Source organism: Daucus carota, chromosome 1 (assembly GCF_001625215.2).
Source record: "Daucus carota subsp. sativus chromosome 1, DH1 v3.0, whole genome shotgun sequence".
NCBI lineage: Eukaryota > Viridiplantae > Streptophyta > Magnoliopsida > Apiales > Apiaceae > Daucus > Daucus carota.
The window spans coordinates 35,305,367-35,325,893 of record NC_030381.2 but is presented as its reverse complement, the minus strand read 5'-3'; the positions used below and the strand labels follow the sequence as shown (position 1 = coordinate 35,325,893).

Genomic DNA, 20,527 nt, shown 5'->3' with positions numbered 1-20,527 from the left:
GCAGGCATTTATTTCTAACAACTAGCCCACAAGTTGCTTTTAATTCCGAATTTAAGTGCCAAGTGGACGTTTCACACTGGCTATGCTTTCCATTTCTATCGCATCACGCCCAAATTTCATGCAATAAACGCTCCTCAAACTTTTTCCATCAGACACATTAACCTCTCTCGCAACAAAAAAATTTACCAACATTCCCACAAATCTTTATTAATCCCACATTTTCCCCTCTCGATCTTCACGATCATTATCCCACATTCTCTCCAGCAATTCTGTGTAAATCGATCGAGAGAAGAATAATAACTTGACAAGTTTTAATGAATTCTAACGCGATCGGACAAGCGGCGCAACGCTTGTCGCTTTCAGTAATGTCTCCGATCCGATACATGCTCCGTGAGCAACGATATATTTTTATTTTGATCGGACTCGCCATTCCGGCCGCTGTTTTTAACGTTTTTCATGTGTCGACACCGTCCATGGTTAAAGAAATTTCGGCTGAGCCGTTGCATTCCACGGAGGTGGCGCGTATCCCTCGCCGCATGACGTACGAGCTCCACAATCCGATATACGTCAACATAGGTACTCTCGTAGTTCACGTCATTTTGTACATATTATTCTGTTACGTCGGAAATATTTAGATTTTCCAAAACAGCGCGTTTAGAAATGTAAAGAATATGCATGCATGTAGCTGATAATTTGTACTATATGGTTATTAATTATTTGATTAATTTTTTTACGTGAAATTAATTTGATAATTTGTACTATATGGTCATTCTATACATATTTTTCAATTTTCCGTTACGTATGAAAATTTTAGATTTTCGAAAACGAGGCGTTTGGAAATGTAAAGAATATGCATGCATGTAGCTGATAATTTTGTACTATATGGTTATTTTATATTTGATTAATTTTTTTACGAGAAATTAATTTAATGCAGGTGGAAAGGTGCCGATGGGATTGAAGAGGAAGAGTTTACGAATTGTGGTGACGGGTGGTGCAGGATTCGTGGGTAGTCATTTGGTGGATCGTTTGCTAGAGCGAGGGGACAGTGTAATTGTGGTGGATAATTTTTTCACGGGTCGAAAAGAGAACTTGTTGCACCAATTGAAGAACCCCAGGTTCGAGCTCATTAGGCATGATGTTGTTGAGCCTATTCTGCTCGAGGTTGATCAGATTTACCATCTGGCCTGCCCTGCTTCACCTGTTCATTACAAATTTAACCCTGTCAAGACTATTATATCCTTCTATCACTCGTTCTTTACGTTGAAAAATGGTTACTTTAAGATTTTATATAAGTTAGTTACTATAGAATTCGGTTTAGGAGGAGATATAGTTGCTATCAGAACTCGGTCTAGGAGGAGATATGCTTCAATCACTCGTTCTTTATGTTGAAAAAGGGTTACCTTAAGATTTTAGTTGAGTTAGTTGATATCGTATAATCACTCGTTCTTGAAAAATGGTTACCTTAAGATTTTAGATGTATTAGTTACCACCAGAATTCAGTCTAGGAGGAGACTCGGATTCGAGTTGTTGCACTGAGATGACCCGGTTACTTAACATTTTAGAGTATTTGAGCAATTAACTAATATTAGAAGTGCACTTTTTTGAATAAATTGTTTTGCCAAAGTTGTGTGTGAAGAGTTTTTGGTTTTGGTTTTATATGTTTTTTTTGTGTTGTTTGTTTGGCCTTGACTGCTTGAGCTCACAAGACGAATGTGGTGGGAACTCTGAACATGCTTGGACTTGCGAAAAGAGTTGGTGCGAGGTTCTTGCTAACTAGCACCAGTGAGGTTTACGGTGATCCTCTTCAGCATCCCCAGGTTGAGACTTACTGGGGCAATGTCAATCCCATTGGTAACTCAGCTGACTTGAGTGGTCTTACTATCATCACTTGCATTATTGTAATTGTGTCTTATGCCAGCTTCAGTAAAGTAATCTAAGTAGCTGAAGTCCTTTAACGAGATTCCTGGTTTGGGATTGCTGCAGGTGTTCGGAGCTGTTATGATGAGGGAAAGCGCGTGGCTGAGACATTAACTATGGACTATCACAGAGGACTTAACGTTGAGGTTATTTCTCATTCTTTTTTCCTCGAAATAGTTTGAAATGAAGTACAGACATTTGAGGAAATTCATTTGTATTTTGGCGCAGGCCAGGATAGCTCGGATTTTCAATACTTATGGACCTCGTATGTGCCTTGATGATGGACGTGTTGTCAGCAATTTTGTTGCTCAGGTCTGCTTCTCGTCATAGTTTTAAGTAATGTGTAGCCAGAAGACTTTCTTTTTACTTAATGGCTTCCCGTGATTATCTAGGCCTTAAGAAAGGAGCCATTGACTGTTTATGGCGATGGAAAACAAACGAGGAGTTTCCAATACGTTTCAGATCTGGTAATTTTCCTTGTTTTTTTATTTGAACGAATGCAGTATAGAGTTTTTCCTTTCAACAATAGTTTCTCATGAAATTTCTTTAGTAGCTATTTGTCGGAAGATATGTTGCGAGGCAGATGATCTGCAGTGCAAGTTTCTGAAAAATTCCGATGATCTCATGTGAATTTGTCTAGTAAAATTTTCCTCTGTTTTACACCAGTTGAGAATGATATGCATGCTTCATATATAGGTTGAAGGTTTGATGCGATTAATGGAAGGTGATCATATCGGTCCTTTCAATCTTGGAAACCCTGGCGAATTTACCATGCTTGAACTTGCTCAGGTAACTTTGTAGTTTCTTCAGTGCATCTAACTGGTGATTAACCGCGTGCAATGATGCATCCATTATCATTCGGGCAGAGAAAAATCATCTTTAGACGTATTAGGTTATTATTCGGTCAGAGATCACCCTTTAACGTATAGGTTCTTTTCTTTTTAAGAAGAAAAAGTATAGGCAGTATATTTCTGGTACTTGATGAATTTTAGCTTAAAATGATATTAGCCAGGCTGTTCTGTAAACAAAAAAATGAAAAAAAATAAAATTGTGCAGGTCGTACAAGATACAATTGATCCAAATGCAAAGATAGAGTACAGACCGAACACAGAAGATGACCCTCACAAGAGAAAGCCAGACATAGCAAAAGCTAAAAAACTTCTCGGGTGGGAGCCAAAGGTGTCTCTTCGTGAGGGACTTCCATTGATGGTTAATGACTTCAAGCAGCGGCTGTTTGGCGATGAGAAAGAATCTACTGGAGGCACATCTCTAGCAGCAGTTTAGATCTCCAGGTCTCAGAATAGACCCCATCTCATATAGTAAACATTCTTAAATATTAAAGATATAGAAGAAACAGAGTAGAAAATAAAGGAACTCAAAGGAGCAATTTTAATTTCCATACCTTAGTATATTCCTATAAGAATAATGTTGCTACAGAAGAGTTAGAAGAGAAAAGCTACTAGAAACAAAGTACTCGTTTTTTTTATATGATGGTAATGTTGCCATCCGTCTTCTGCATTTGTACATAATCTTGAGTTCTGAATATCTGTAGCCTACGGTCCAGTTTTACTGAAATAAAGCAATTGTACAATGTGAAACTAATCAGAACTCATTATGAAAGAGTATTGAGTAGAGCTGCTCAAAGATAGGGTTGGTTAGACAAAACGATGCAACTTAATCTTTCTTAGTAGGTTCAGACTATGAGCTATACTTAGTTTCAAATTGTCGTAAGACCATAATTCTGGCAATGGGAGCTCTTCTTACTTCTGAAGAAGCTCTGAGTTAAGATCCTGAGAAAACTAGGCAAAAGTGACTTCACATTACTTTTCTTTAAGTTTAGAGAAAGTTGGTATACCTTTATTCTTATTCCTACCAAGTAGGAGGCGGTCCAGAAGAATGTCCTCCAAGTCATGGTGAAAACAGAAGTAAATTGCTTTAGCCCTCAAGACCTTAACTGTATTATTGTCTGAATCTTCGTTTCCGTTATTATATCTTCTCAATTGTGCTTTCATAATTCTCTCACAACTGTTGATCTAATTGTCATATAAGATCTTCAAAAGCTTTAAGTACTTTTAGATTGTGCCTTAACAAGTCTCATCAGCCTGTTCCTGTAATTTTATGTAGCTGCTAAGGCCTGAGGTTACTGAAGCTCCACTAAATATAAGATGAGTAAAATCTAAAAGGCAACTGGTCCAGAACATACATATGTTAGTAGCATACGTCCAGCGGAAAAAAAACACTTTCTTTCCACAAACGCTTTTTTTCCGCTGGACGTATGCTACTAACATACGTATGTCAGGACCCGAACCCAATCTAAAGACATGGTAGTGTTAGTGGTGCATGTACATGTTGTAGCACTTAAAAAAATGGAATAAAAACAGCTAAGCCAAGAACCAGTGCCACATTGTCAACTATATATGAAAATGACCATACAACTACAAATTCCTCACATGCTGTGGACACCATTATTGGCTTCACTACTATCTGCACATGATTATACTAATATGTATAGGCATTCTCACACTAACACTTGTTTATATTTGTTAGCTGAGTGACTGACTGTAGTGAATCTTCCATTAATCATTAGCTCTCTCTCAGTTTAATTTTATTACTGTATTTAAGAACAGAAGGGTCTAAATAGAAAGCTCATTCCATAACAATGTGGTCCTTGCCGCTTAGGCTGAGTGAATGCTGCTTGCTTTCGGCCTTCGTTCCTCAGTTGCAGATACTGTATTCAAATTTATTTGATTAGTTTCAGTAATTGTGATCAAACCTCGTGATTTTGACTAGAAACCACCCCTTGTTGCTATTATAAAATGTTAACAATTATGATTTCAAGCGCGTAATATGTAACTGTGCCATGTGCAACGAAACATGGACATCTGCAGAAGGCAGATGATGCATGGGATCAATCACCAGACATAATTAATTAAGGTTGTTTATATCCAAAGCCTTCGCTTCAGATCCGGTTCAGATTTTGACAGAGGACTCTACCTTATGCATCTCAGTCTTGCCTCTTGGTAATAACTAATAACTTCTAAAGGCACAAGACTTATATGTGTACATGGGCGGGACAGAGCATCCGCCCCCACTGAATTTTAAAATTAGAATTGAATGTTGAAAAATTTAACAAATAACATGAGTTTTAAATCTTCCTCCTTTTTTATCTCTCTATGTTCCGTTCCTTCCATGGATATGTGCTTTTTAGCTGGGTTTTCTTTCAATTATTAAAGTTTTATCGAGTAAACTTCCGAAGTCATCTCTATATGACCTTCGGTTAAGGTAGACTTTTTTGAATAAAATTTATCTTTTTCTTTCTTCAATCCGCGGACTTTACATTATCTTTCGGGTGTTTTTTTCCAAATATTAAGGTTTTTGATCTAAATTTCCATGAAATATCTCGGTATTGTATTTCGGTACAAATCATTACGTGAAAGTCTTGTAACAAAAAAACATATTCCCTAGACTCAGAAGTGGTTCAGTCTACATGTATGTGCACATAATTGTACCAGAACTGCTAAAATAGAAATGCCATGGAAAGTTGCTTATGTTTTTGGTGTGCATTATTAAAAGCAAAAGATTGAGTGACCTATTTCAAAAATACCAACCCTACTAGAGCACCCACCCTAGTCTTCTCATTCACTCAACATACATCTCACATTCTCACCTTACACAAAAAAGAAGTTTCAAAAGCAGAACAAAAAACACCACTACAACTTCCTGTCAAGTAACAATGTACCCTAGTGGAAACCACATGGCCGTCGATGACCATCGTGGCTCCGCCCCCTACGGTATTCTGCTAGTGGTAGTGGTAGTACTGCTGGTGGTTGTTCCCTCAATTCTTGGCGAGCAAGGTGAGGCCTTGACGGAGTTTATAGCTGAGCTCTTAAGTCCAGTTGGTCTTTTTCTACTGCCCATTATACTGCTACTTACTATACAGTTTCTCTCATCTGAAAGTGGCTCTTTTGTATCAAGTCTTTTCTCTTCTGGAGGACCTGAATCCATACACCGGGCCAGTGGATCGCCCATCGGAGTTGCTCTGTTTCTTGTTCTGGTTCTTTTCTTGCTGTACAACAGGATTTCCATTTTTGGTGGTGGTGATGATGATTCAGACGAATGATCATGAGTCTATATCTCTCTATATATATTACTACGTATCGCTACAGCTTAAACCTCTCTATTTAGAGATTCTACAAGTGTAAATCTACATATACAGAGATTAAATCCATATTCACTTTCTTTACATTAGTTTCCCAGGAAGGAGCAGTGAACAATGAAGAATGTTCTAATGCTAATGTATTGGCTTTAACGCATTCTGAAAAATTTCTTCCTTCTTCCGCTGTAATAGTATCTTCAAATTTTTTCAAATAATTGTTATGCAACGAACTTACTGGATTCAACGAACTTCCTATGTATAAGACATTGCTTTCAGGTATCAACATCCTCAAGCAACAGAGAGAGGGAAGTTTGTGAGCTCGTCGCTGTATAATTTAATTTGAACATAGAAAGCCACCGACAGATCTAACAAGTAACACCACCCTATTTCTTTAGTTGACATTGTTTTTGTTGCTATATACTTGAGTCATATATCAATAATTCTAAACCTGATGCATAAGTCATAAGAGAGCTGCAAAAAATGAAAACCAAACGTGCTATCGCCAATCTTAATGGGGTTGTAAGATAACTAACCTTCAAGTTGCAGAAGGGAGCTTGTCATGATGAATTTACAGATTCCCGCTCCTTCATCTCTGGAGTTGTACATGGCAATCACTTCCAAGCTTGTCCTTGCACGTCCTACTAAAAGTTCTCATCTAACTAACCTTCAAGTTGCAGAAGGGAGCTTGTCATGATGAATTTACAGATTCCCGCTCCTTCATCTCTGGAGTTGTACATGGCAATGACTTCCAAGCTTGTCCTTGCACGTCCTACTAAAAGTTCTCATCAAACTCGGGTGAATTAACAGATAAACTCCGCTTCATACTTTCTGGCAAGAATAGATTCTCCGCAAAGAGCAGTCAGGCTCAACAGGTGGAAGATAAGCAAACAATATGATTAGCTCTGAAGAACTATCATAGATGTGGGGTTGCTTGATATAGTCAAATAGTCAAATAGTCAAATAGTCAAACTTATACTTTTGGCGCCAGAATTCTGTTACAATCTGTGCAAGTGTATGCTTTACTTTCATGTTGACAGCTGTATGCTCTAGCTAATATAAAGCTGGAGAGTGCTTGTAGTGGGGATTATCGGAAATACTACTATCATTTTCTGTGTCTCTTCTCTCTCTCTCTCTATTCTGTTGTCTCTCTCTCTACCTTGTTTCTGTGTTCTTTACTAATTCTCCATAGATTTCACTAGCTGATTAAGTAAGCTGTATCAATGGTATCAGAGCCGTGACGGTCCTATAGTTGCTGTTTATCTCTGTCTTCTCTACCATTACATCTATTAATCTGGCGCCGCAAACAAGAAAGTCTTATGCTATAGCAGTAACCATGGATGAGCAAGTAAAGGAGCATTTCAAAGTGATGGATAAGCGTTTTGAGGATCAAGCCAAACGCTACGACAACAAATTCGACGAGCTAATCCGGATGATTCGTGAATTGAAAGACACGAACCCTAACTGTTTGATGCAAGGTCACAGAGGAGAAAACAGTGGAAATGGAGGTAATACCTTGCCAAAACCTTTAGGTTTTACTCCTAAACTTGAATTTCCTAAGTTCGATGGTCTAGGCACTAGGAATTGGGTAAAGAAATGTGTCAAGTACTTTACTCTGTGCAAGATTCCTGATAATCAGAAGGTTGATTTAGCTTCTTTATACATGACTGATAAGGCTGAGGTTTGGGTATCCAATTATATGTCTATGAGGAAGAATGTTGATTGGAGTGAATTTGTTCTAGACTTAAGTGCTAGATTCAAGGATGAGACAACTCACAATATAGTGGAACAGTTCAATAGGCTACAACAGATGGGATCAATTGAGACTTATATTGATGAATTTGATAATCTACGCTCTTTAATGGAACAGCATAACCATATCTTGCCTGATGATTATTTCTTAGAGAGTTTTATTGGAGGATTGAAGTCTGCGGTGAAACCATTTGTAAGAGCTTTTAAGCCTACTAATGTCAGTGAGGCTATTAGGTATGCTAGGTTGCAAGAAGAGTCTATCATGGCTAGTACTCAGAAATATACCAAGTTTGCTGTGACTAGTACTAATCCAGGGACTTATCCTGCAAAACCTAATGCTTTGCCTCTGGCTACTGCAAAGCCTCCCTTGTTACCTAATCCTCAGATTAAAACTCCACAAACTAAACAATTGGTGAAACCACAGCAGTTTATTCCGGCAGAAGTCAGAGCAGAAAAATTGGCAAAAGGCCTCTGCTATTATTGTGATCAGAAATATGAGAGGGGTCACAAGTGTAAGTTTAGGGAGCCTCAGTTGTTTACAGTTGAGATACCTGGGGGAGATGTTGAGGAGAATTGGGAGAGTGATGGGGACTGTACAGAGGAAGTGGAGGATTGTGTGATCAAAGACAGTGATCCTTGTATTTCTGTTAGTGCTTTGACAGGGAGTCAGACTTTTTCTACCATGAGAGTTAGAGGTTTAGTGCAGAATAAACCATTACATATATTGATAGACTCTGGCAGCACTCATAATTTTCTTGATATTACTATGGCTAGCAAACTGAAGTGTGAAGTATCTGCTATAGCTAAACAGGAAATAACAGTGGCTGATGGAAACTCTATATCCTGTCAAAATGTGGTGAAAAATTTCTCTTGGAGGATGGGAGGGTATGACTTCACTTCTGAAGTTATGTTAATTGACTTAGGCAGTTGTGATATGGTGTTGGGAGTGCAGTGGCTTAGCACTTTAGGTACTGTTAAATGGAATTTTAACAAGTTACTAATGGAGTTTCAAGTGGACAAGCAGTTTATTAGGTTGAAAGGTGTGGCACCCCAGAAGTTGAAGGTTGTATCAGCTGAGTCATCTAAGAAACTATTCAAGAATGCTGCTCAACTATGCTTTATACAAATTCAGCAGTTGAATAAGGGAGAACCTGAGGAATCTGCAAGTTCCTTGGAAAATCAGAACCAAGATTTGAGTGATCATCAATCAGAACTAGAGCTGTTGAAGAGTCAGTATGGTGATATCTTTATGGAACCTAAAGAGTTACCTCCTTCCAGAGGAGTATTTGATCACAGAATTCCCTTGATGGAAGGTTCCAACCCTATCAATATCAGACCATACAGGTACCCATTGAAGCAAAGGGATGTGATTGAACAAATGATAGATGAAATGTTACAGAAGGGGATTATCCAGAATAGTGCAAGCCCTTTTGCATCACCAGTGGTATTGGTTGGAAAGAAGGATGGTTCATGGAGGTTATGTGTGGATTATAGGGAGCTTAACAAGAAAACAATAAAGGATAAGTTCCCTATACCAGTAGTGGATGAGCTCATAGATGAACTTTCAGGATCAACAGTGTTCAGTAAATTAGATTTAAGGGCTGGTTATCACCAGTTGAGAATGTGTGACAAGGATGTATTCAAAACAGCTTTTAAGACACATTCAGGCCACTATGAGTTCTTGGTGATGCCTTTTGGCCTCACCAATGCACCAGCTTCCTTTCAAGGGTGGATGAATGCAATCTTTAAGCCACTCTTGAGAAGGTGTGTCTTGGTTTTTTTTGATGACATTCTGATTTACAGCAAGACAGCAGCTGATCATTGGGTCCATCTTAAGCAAGTTTTTGAGTTAATGAGGACAAATCTGTTATTTGCAAAAGAAAGTAAGTGCAGCTTTATGATGGAGAAGGTGGAGTACTTGGGACACTTTATTTCTGCCAAGGGAGTTGAAACTGATGCTAAAAAGATTAAGGTTGTTGCCAACTGGCCAGTTCCTACAAATGTGAAAGAACTCAGAAGTTTCTTAGGCCTTGCAGGGTATTACAGAAAGTTCATTAAGAACTATGCCTGGATTTCTAGAGAGTTGACTGATCAACTCAGGAAGGGTGCTTTTAATTGGAATGATAACTCACAATCAGCATTTGATAACTTGAAGACAGCCCTAGTTTCAGCACCTGTACTTGCTTTACCAGACTTCAACAAATTATTTGTTGTAGAAACTGATGCATCAAAGACAGGAGTGGGAGCTGTGTTAATGCAGGATAATCATCCTTTGGCATTCATTAGTAAATGTTTGGGTCCAAGATGGCAATCCTTATCTGTGTATGAGAAGGAACTGCTTGCTATTGTATGTGCAGTACAAAAATGGGAACAATATCTGACAGGAAATCATTTTGTCATCAAGACTGACCAGAAAAGCCTGAAATGGTTGTTGGAACAAAGAATTTCCACCCCTTTCCAACAATTCTGGTTGTCCAAGCTTATGGGATTTGATTATGAAATACAATACAAAGGGGGAAAGGAAAATGTGGTGGCAGATGCATTATCCAGATTACAAGGGTCTGAAATTTTGTGTATGGCTATCACTGTAGCCAATTCTGATCTGGAAGTTTCTATTAAGAACAGTTACTTGGTAGACCCCAATCTTCAGAAAATTCTTATCCAATTAGAACAGGGTCAGGCCCATAATAAATTTACACTACAGAATGGATTTCTGAGGAAAAAAGGGAAAATTTGTGTTGGTCCAGATGAGAATTTGAGGCAGAAAATCATACAGTGGCAGCATAGTTCTCCTGAAGGTGGTCATGGGGGAAGGGACTTAACTACAAAGAGGCTGAAATCTCTATTTTACTGGCCTGGACTAACTAGGGATGTGAGACAATTTGTCAAAACATGTGTGGTCTGTCAAGCTGCTAAGCATGACAATAGTGCATATCCAGGCTTATTACAGCCTTTACCAGTCCCTGAAGAAGTGTGGATTGACATATCGATGGATTTCATCACTGGGTTGCCCAAGTCTAATGGTAAGGATGTCATTTTTGTGGTCGTTGACAGGCTAAGTAAGTATGTGCACTTTATGGCCTTGTCACATCCTTTTACTGCTGTTCAAGTTGCTCAATCTTACTTAGACAATGTGTTTAAGCTCCATGGGTGGCCAAGGTCGATAGTAAGTGATAGGGATCCAATCTTTTTAAGTAACTTTTGGAAGGGTCTGTTTGCTTTGCATGGAACTGAGTTGCTATTGTCTTCTTCATACCATCCTCAAACTGATGGACAGTCTGAAGTGATTAATCGATGTTTAGAATCCTATTTGAGATGCATGTGTGGGAATGCTCCTAAGGAATGGTGTTCTTGGCTGCCATTAGCAGAATGGTGGTTCAATACACACTTCTCTGCTTCTACTAATATCACCCCATATGAAGTTGTGTATAACCAGAAGCCACCACTACATCTGCCTTATTTGGCTGGGGAATGCTCTGTGGAGGCTGTTGATAAGAGTATGCAAAGGAGAGAAGCTATGATCTCAGAGTTGAGAACTCAATTGATAAAAGCTCAACACAGAATGAAGCAGTTAGCTGATCAAAAGAGATCTGATAGAAAGTTTGACAGGGGTGACTGGGTTTGGCTCAAGCTCCAACCTTATAGGCAATCATCTGTACAGCAGAGGGGTAATCAGAAGTTGGCCAATAAATATTTTGGACCCTTCAAAATAATTGAGTGCATTGGACCTGTTGCCTATAAGTTGCAATTGCCTGCAGATGCTAAGGTTCATGATACTTTTCATGTGTCTCAGCTGAAAGTTTACTGTGGTCCTACTCCTGTGACATCCATTGTGCCTGATTGGATGGGTCAAGTATCTGCAACAGGGAAATCTCAGAAACCTGTAGCTATTCTGGACAAAAGGATGGTGAAATTCCAAAATGCAGCTCAGATTCAGTATTTGGTCCAGTGGGAGGGTACTCCATTGCATGAAAGCACTTGGGAGGTGGCATCTGATTTTGTTAACAGATTTCCTGACTTTACTCTGCTACCTTAGACTTGAGGACAAGTCTGTGAAAAAGGGGGAGCATATGATATAGTCAAATAGTCAAATAGTCAAATAGTCAAACTTATACTTTTGGCGCCAGAATTCTGTTACAATCTGTGCAAGTGTATGCTTTACTTTCATGTTGACAGCTGTATGCTCTAGCTAATATAAAGCTGGAGAGTGCTTGTAGTGGGGATTATCGGAAATACTACTATCATTTTCTGTGTCTCTTCTCTCTCTCTCTCTATTCTGTTGTCTCTCTCTCTACCTTGTTTCTGTGTTCTTTACTAATTCTCCATAGATTTCACTAGCTGATTAAGTAAGCTGTATCATTGCTCAACTAGTTGTATACACAATACATATTGTTCAAACTACTGAATCAAGATACAAGACAGAGCAAGAAATATCTGAATACTGAGAAACACATATGTACACACCTGTACATCATCTCAATTGTGGATTCCTAAAAGAAAGTGACAAGTTATCAGAAACATAGCAATTGCAAAATCACCAAAAATCATATGCAAAAGCATATATAATGATTTCTAACTGTATGACTACGAAATTCTTTAACTTAGTTGTACAGACAGATTGTATTGATCTCTCCGACAAATTTATACAGCTACTTTGAATAAGATACTATGTGAGCCTGAATCAATCCTAACTGCTGTATTGCAATTATGAATGCTATAAGAAAAGACTACAAACAAACTACAACAAACTTCAAAACTACACCAGCATTTGCCCAGGGAGCATTAGGAGTTTGTTCGGAGCTTTCAGGAATGCAGATGTTAAACTCATATGTCCTCTATGTCCTCATCAGAATCAAAAGTATGCTTCTTTCTCACAGATGCAATTATAGCTGATTTTTTCACAGAAGCCTTGACCTTTGGCGCACTCAATGAACCAATTGGTGGTGTCAATGAAGCTTTACTTACTTCCTTGAGTACAGATCGAGATGTGACTTCAGCCACTGCATGCCCCACCTCTGAAGCAGCTTTTGTGATTGTTGCTTGAGTCTCATTTAATTTTTTCCTGATAGCGCTTCCATTCACCGTCTTGGGATCACCTGGTGAACGGAATGCTTCTGACTTTTGCATGGTAGCAACATCAGCAGTAGCATTTGATTTAGCTCTCCCTGCCTCATACTTCTGCATATCATACATGACCTCTCTCTGGAGCTGCTGATCAGAAACAAAAAGATCATCTATCTCACTCTTGTAGTCCTTTAGAAGGGTTCGAAGGCATTCCATGAGAGGACCGATAAGTGGACTATTCTTTCTCTGTAGGATTCGCTTCAACTCAACAAAGATGGGTATGCAATTCTGAATTAGATTCTTTTTGACAGCTTGAGTTACAAGTTTTCCTTTGCCAGCAGATGCAGTTGCTCCTCCACTGTCACCGCCGTCTTCATCCACTTCAGCAGAGTCAGATGATGTTCCACGGTTGGATGGTAATTTAATCTCTTTGCATGATAGAATTGTGAAAGCATCCTGTTTGACCATCATACATGCAGTTTGCACATGAAACTAATAATCAAACAGTAATAACACACACACACACACAACACGGAGGGAGGGAAGGAGGGAGGGAGGGAGCGAGAGAAAGAGAGACCTGCAAAACTGACAATTCAGCAGCATTCTCCACTTTGAGCGTACCATCTGAAGCTGCTGCAAGAATCTCTGCACATACTTTCGCAAATGTAGCTAAGAGATGTTCTGGAGCCATCTGTTTCAGCAATGAAGTATATATGTGCATTCTCTGAGATCTTGACTTCTCATCGTCTCCACTGTAATAATTAAGAGGGGAAAAAAAAAATTCAAGCTCATAATTTAAGCAAGTCATTATCACTATAAAACAGTTACAGTGACATCTTTATGCACTTAAACAGTCAAACGCACTTACCTAATAGAGTTCAGTCTGCTTGGATCCCTTTGAGAAATGCTATGTCCAGAGTGAACATTGCAATCATTCAGAACATATATGGCTTCCACAAAGCTGTTATAAGGTAAAAGTGGAGTCTTGGCTGCATATACATATATACGATTACAAATGGAAGTCAGTATGATGATATACATAGATGCTCCAGATTACATGCAAATTTTAAATGGTTAAAGCATGATAACCTTTTAAGATATTCCCAAAGAGAAAATCTGCTCGCTGCCTAATTTTCTCAGATTCATCCACAAGAGTTAGTAGAAACCGAAGAAAAATAACTCCTCTACATTTCACGTAATCCCTCTGGATGACATAAAGTCAAATAAAGCTTTTAGCCTACAACTAATGGGAAAAGATAAAATAGTACGTTGCTCTTTGCACCAAAATGCAAACCTGTAATAATCTGGTGAGTAGTATAAAAGTCTGCCTTCGGACAACTTCACAAGGATCACGAAGACATTTTGTAATGTTTGATATATAACTGTTGAATGGGCCAGCATTTAGTGAGAACTGAACCATGCTATATAAGTTTTGAACCAATTCATTTAAAACAATTATTTAGCCAGAAATATACACATGCACATGTGGCCACATAAACCTCACCTGTCAACCAGAGCTGTATACCGTACACAAAAATCCGTCAACACAGCAACGATACAATTTCGAATTGCTGCAGAATCACTCTTTTCAAGTTCCTGAAATAATACATGGATGAGAGAAGAAATTTGGAAGCCATTGTTTAGCCAGAACAATAACCAACCATCCAACTGAATGTAGCAGACTATGTTTTGAACACATCAACATTTGTAAATATTTCATTTTCTCTTTGTTAAACCCTTCTTCATGCTGCCATGTATAATAAAAGAAAGCTCCTCCCTTAAATTATCAGTAATAAGAAATCTATGATATTTCATGCAAATGTTACATCTGTTACTGAATCTGAGCTCATGTTGAGGTGATGCATTTCTAAAAAAGCATTCGGTATCATATATTAATTAAGGCAAGAGTTATAGAGAAACCATGGCTCAGAAGTAATGCAGTATGTGAAGTTTACCTCCACGAATAAAGGAATGTAACGCTTTGCAAGTTTCTCATCAGCAAGGCAGATCTTGCCCATTGCTAGCCAAGCTTGAAAGTACAATCTAGGTGCTGGATCCTTTGTCGAGCCTGACAGCCTTGGGCCAGAGCGTCTGGAAGTGATAATTTTGTGCAACGCCGGAATAACAGTTTTTAGTTCGACTGAAGGAAAGATGACAACAATTGAACCAATAGTATAAACAGCAGAAATTGCTTGCGATGATAGTTTGGACAGGGTTGTTCCAGCTCTCCGGCTCTCTGAACTCTGTGTTGGTGGTGTCAAAAGCGTAGTATCGTTGTTTGCTGCCAAGTCATTTGACATGTATGTTTCTAGAATTTCGGAAGCATTAGAGAGCAGCTCGACCACCCATTTCCTAACGAGGGAATCAGCCTCCTCAGGACTTCCTGCCTTTTGTTTACACAAATTTCTGAGTGCATGTAAATGGGCATTGACCTGCCATAAATAATTGATTAACCTCATGTTCACACAAAATTACAGTAGTTGGATAATACTAGGTTACAGTGATAGGGTAAAAAGATTCTTTGTATCCAGGAGCTTTATCTAATTTCATGTTTTAATAAGTAAATAGTGGACAAAAACAAGTCATTTCCTCATTGGTAGAGACCAAATTTTTTCATATGAGCATATTTGCTTAACCAAAATAGTAAAAGAGTAATTTTGTTCACAGCGCTGTCCAGTGTTTACTACCTAATATTCTTCGCGTATATTCTAATGGGCAACAATTACAAAAGCCTTACATAGAGAAAACTATAAGTAAAATAAATGATGACACCAAAACTTCTAATTACCTCTGTTAAGTGCATGTTGAATTCCCTCACTCTTTTGAGCAAATTAAGAGCTAGTTCTGAGGCATTTTCAGGAGGAAGCTCAACAGAAACATTAGATATCGTTTTTAATAGGAACACACGATCTCCAGCCCAGGCAACAGTATTAGATTCCAAGCCAAATGTTCCATCTAGTTCTTCTTGTTCAAGGGAACATTTGAATTGACCTCCCTCTTCATGCCTATCTAGCAGCTTCCAGTGATGGTGTAAGAATGCCCAGTCCACTGATTTTGAAAGAAATGCAGACACCTCAGACAGGAGAAACCAAGTGCCGGCAGGTGCTGTCCACTTTTCTATTGGCATGGAACGACTCAACCATAAAGACTCAGATGTATTTATAATATTTTGAAGGGCTATAGCAACCTTGGGTTTTAAACGCTTTTTCTTCCCAAGATTTTCACATAACTTCTTCACCCAAGGTGTTACCTCCCCATTATAAATCTCTCTTAGTAAACACAAAACTCCTTCGGGAAATAACTCCTCTTCCCTTTCTATTATTTTGTTCCTGCCATCTGAGTCATAAAAATTGCACCTACGAGGTGAACTAGTAGCTCCGGCTCTGGAAACTCGATCTAATACCAATTCGAGAAACAAATTCTCACATTCTTCCTGAATGCTGGATTCATTATCTGATATCAAACAAGGAATTGACTGCAACCACTCCTTTGTAACATTGTCTTCCCATAATGTTCTGAAGACCTACAATGAAGGAAAGATAAATGCCTAACACAGACTAAAAAGCAAATGCAAACACACCTGTTTCTATAGATCATTAAAGAAACAACCTGTGATAAGAAACATAAAAATTGCAAACCATACTAAATGAAGGCACAAAGCAAACAGAATGTACTAATTATCAATACGTAGCAGGAGAAAACAGAGAATGCGAGTTGATGGCAAAAATTTATCACAGAAGCTCATGGAAGTGTAACAGCATGTGTAATCTAAGTATACGCCAAGTTTGATGAACATGTTTAGTTTGTTGGAGTGGCTTAAATGAGTTTCTAGTAAAAAGCTTTCAAGGTGCATCAGTATATGCGTGCTAAGCACCATGAATAGAGGGGAAATATATAATTCATCCAAGGGGTAGATTGTCACATTCAACAACCCACTTGACAGCAGTTGACATATGACACGAGTTGACTGCATAGTTCACTGAATATATATTTACTGACAGATGAGTGACATTCCTCAAAAATGTTAAAATTTGTTTATGAGAAACAAATATATATATTTATCAGTTTTTTAATAGAAAGTAAAAGCATAAATAATCACTTTAAAACAAAAAATAAAATAATAGAGAGCAAAAAAAAGTTCATCCGCGTTTCCATAGATGTTTTCATAGACATATTACATGAATAAGTGTTGTTTTCAAGTTCTGGATCAAGTAATTGATGGGCCACGCATTGCGTGCGAACTAAATATTACTTATGTTGCACAACTGATTGGATTGTAACACGAGTTTACTGCATAGTTCACTGAATATGTATTTACTGACAGATGTGTGACATTCCTCAAAAAGAAATAATAATTTGTTTATGAGAAATAAATATATGTTTATTAGTTTTTCTAATATAAGATAAATGCATAATAATTATATTGAAACAAAAAAAGTAGAGGGCAAAGAGAAAATCCATCCACATCTCAATGGATTATACTACATGAGATAGTGTTGTTTTCAAGTTCTGGACTACGTAATTGATGGGCCACGCATTGCATGCGGACAAATATTACTTATGTTGCGCAACGCGCGCGCGGATAGGATTGTTAAAAAAAATAGGCCCATGCCCCACGCTTCCGGAGGCAATATACACGTGATTTTTGACTTTCCATGAATATTATATGTCCATTAAAACAAACAAATTACCACAAATAGGCATAGGCTTTTGATTTGTTACCATATACTTTGTAAATAGAGTATTTATACGGATGTATAATTGAAATACCAACAACAGATAAAGCTAACCTCTGATAGAGCTGACATAGCTGCTTTTCTGATGCTAACGAGTGGATCGGAACAAGCCCTGCCCATTGTCTTTAGCACTCCTCCATCAAAAGCACCATCTACGAGACCTGTCAGCTTGGATGTTAAGAGCAGTGCTGCCTTCCTCACTGCCGCTTTTTGATCACTACATCGTTGCTTTAAAAGCTCATTTACTGGACCTACTTGCCTAAAATGCTCTTTATTGTCAAATGCCAAAATTTTCTTTAAAATGGCACGACTGCTCTCATTTTTTGAAAACAATTCCACCAAGCGGGCCAAATTTGTCAACGCCCGTGCTCGAATTCCTACAGTTGTATCCATACATCGTCTAATCAGAACTTCCAAACACCTCATTCCCCAAGAATTTTCAACCATATTCTCCGCATCAATCCCGAACGGATCTCTCAGCAATGTCATCATCACAGAAATTAGATCCACGGCTAAAAGCCTCAAATGATGCTTCCCATCAGCCATCTTAATAACGTGATCAGCAAATTCAACTTGATCAATATATTCCATAGCTCCCACAATCTGAACTATAGAATCCACAGCAGCTGCCCTAGGTTCAGACTTCTCCGGAGCTTGATACACCAAATACCTAGGAAAATATACTACTGCCTTCTTAATCTCATCCGAATCCTTAGCCATTCCCATCATTTTATCAATCACAAAATGCATTCCGAAACCATGCACTTGTGATTTGAGCAAAAGAACTGCTGGTACCAAAGCTTTCAAAACCTCGGTTGCACTATTCTTCTGATCCCCATGATCAGCCTTTAACAATTCACACAAAATATGTGTACACAAACCACACAACCTATCATAACTACTTGAATTCCCATAATTCTCAAGCCCCATCACCGGAACTTCTGCAACAGTCTGAACCAAAGCCTTCAAACATTCCGGAAACCTGTCCAAATGAATCAAACCAAGCACCATTTCCAACCTATCCAGCACACAAAACAACATTCTCACGTCAAGTTTCCGGCCTTCGCTACCTTCGGCACCATCACCCCCACCTTCCTCTTCCTCCAAAATCTCCACCCTCAATTTTGAACCCTTCCCACGCCCCCCACCCCTAGTCCCCCTTTTATTCCGGGTCAAACCCCGACCCGAACTCTGACCCGGATCCTGACCTGAACTCTTACCCGTACTCGGACCCGAACTCCTAAAAAACTTTCTAATTGAACGCATAACAGCATAAAACCCCAAAGGTGTAAAAAGGGTCAACACAGGAGCATTAGGAGACAAAAGTAGAGAAAGATAAACCTTTGCAGCAAGAATCGCCAAATGGGTCGGGCCGGACTCCATAGCAGCCACAATCGGATCCATCAAACACGACAAAGCCACCTTCTTTTCCGACAATTCATCGAAAAACTGCTCAATATCAACCGGATCTTTGCTTCTGAGAGTATAATCCAGAAGGGTCTGAAGCTCTAAGAGAGTTGATTCCGAAATGGGTGTTGAAGAATCGGGCGAATTGAGCAAATGGGTTTCTAGGTCTGATACAATTTGACTAACTGTGTCTTCCATTTTTTTTTTTAATTTGGTCGTGAGATTGAAGATTGTGAGTGGTGAATATATAGGTGTATAGATACAGGGGTTTTTGTAAGTATCTACGGTTACGAGTTTGTAACGTCTGGATTAAAAAAATTTGAATTCCCGCTAAAAAGAGTGAGAGGCAAATTGGCAAAAGGCTGCTGGACTTGCGAAATTTGATGTTGTTGGATTTTCGCATTTTGTGCTTGGGTTTGGTGCCCAAGGCCCGTAGATTTTAAAGATTTTTAGAGATATTCTAAATATCATAAGTGCATAAATTTTAAAATAGCTCTTTTATAAATAAAGTTAGAAAATCTATTTATTAGATAGATTTTAAAGATCGTTGCAGATTAATTATATTGAGATATTATATTCAATTAGGATTTTAATGAATTGGTAGTAATTTATAGATTTTAATTAATAGATTACGGTGATTTTGACTTTATGAGAGATTTTAACTAAATTTTTGATATGTCAGGTAATTAAGTGTTGTGTATATGTCCGGATTTTGATTTTATGAGAGATTTTAACTGAATTTTTGATATATAAGGTAATTAAGTGTTGGATATGCAAGGTAATTAAGTGTTGTGTATGTGTCCGTTCTCATACTTTCATGACGAGTCAAACATGTAAGGTGACTGAGTGTTGTATATGAAGCGTTTATGTTACAATTATTATCATAATAATTATTATTATCATTACACACGTCGGTTACAAAATCGCAGTTGGTTTTTATAATTGGAAGCTAAAGATTCTTGTTACCGTTATATCCAGAAGATACAACTCGTTCAATCATGTTATTGAGTTCTTGAACAAATTAAATGTGTGTGTAATCGAAAATTATTGATGTTGTTCTGTATAAATATAACACATGCTTATATAATCTATTTATATTGAGTTTTTTATGATTTATTCAATTAATATAGAACAAAGATAGCAAATAATATAGAACTATATTACATGCTCGATTCATCTTTCTGTTTGGAGCATTCAACAATAAGATAAAAAAATGTGAAAAAAGATACGTTGTTGTATATAAAGCATCCTGTAGGTATCACGGACCGAAATCTTGCACAAGAGTGTTTTGGGCCACCATATAAAAAAAAGATAGACAATTTTATTATATTTTTAAAGTCCAAAAGAAATAATATTAGAAGTACTTTTGACGGGAAATAAATTATGGGTTATTCTAAACTTGTCGATGGATTTAGTAAGCTCGTCAATGGATGCTTGTGTGGGCGTATTTACGTAATATGTAATTGTGAGGTCTTTGATTAAAATTAACTTGAGCATT

General features: G+C 38.1%; 4 protein-coding genes across 4 annotated transcripts; 3 read left to right on the top strand and 1 right to left on the bottom strand.

The window, feature by feature from the left end:
• The first annotated feature begins 254 nt into the window (after window positions 1-254).
• LOC135149940 (UDP-glucuronic acid decarboxylase 2-like) lies at window positions 255-1,389 on the top strand. Its single transcript, XM_064086224.1, has 2 exons — window positions 255-576; window positions 935-1,389. Exons 1-2 carry the CDS (start codon window positions 315-317, stop codon window positions 1,387-1,389), a joined length of 717 nt encoding a protein of 238 aa, XP_063942294.1. The 5' UTR covers window positions 255-314.
• A 711-nt stretch (window positions 1,390-2,100) lies between these two features.
• Window positions 2,101-3,397, top strand: LOC108207527 (UDP-glucuronic acid decarboxylase 4). Its single transcript, XM_017377968.2, has 4 exons — window positions 2,101-2,229; window positions 2,310-2,384; window positions 2,614-2,706; window positions 2,974-3,397. The coding sequence occupies exons 1-4, from the start codon at window positions 2,101-2,103 to the stop codon at window positions 3,199-3,201; spliced, it is 525 nt and encodes a 174-aa protein (XP_017233457.2). The 3' UTR covers window positions 3,202-3,397.
• Window positions 3,398-5,433: 2,036 nt separating this feature from the next.
• LOC108207536 (uncharacterized) lies at window positions 5,434-6,317 on the top strand. The gene has a single exon (XM_017377978.2). It carries the CDS (start codon window positions 5,651-5,653, stop codon window positions 6,035-6,037), a length of 387 nt encoding a protein of 128 aa, XP_017233467.1. The 5' UTR covers window positions 5,434-5,650; the 3' UTR covers window positions 6,038-6,317.
• A 6,039-nt stretch (window positions 6,318-12,356) lies between these two features.
• Window positions 12,357-19,420, bottom strand: LOC108207718 (uncharacterized). Its single transcript, XM_017378151.2, has 9 exons — window positions 17,677-19,420; window positions 15,675-16,409; window positions 14,842-15,318; window positions 14,391-14,482; window positions 14,181-14,268; window positions 13,976-14,090; window positions 13,755-13,875; window positions 13,464-13,638; window positions 12,357-13,342 (listed from the first exon to the last, which is right to left on the bottom strand). The coding sequence occupies exons 1-9, from the start codon at window positions 19,225-19,227 to the stop codon at window positions 12,647-12,649; spliced, it is 4,050 nt and encodes a 1,349-aa protein (XP_017233640.1). The 5' UTR covers window positions 19,228-19,420; the 3' UTR covers window positions 12,357-12,646.
• Window positions 19,421-20,527: the final 1,107 nt, after the last annotated feature.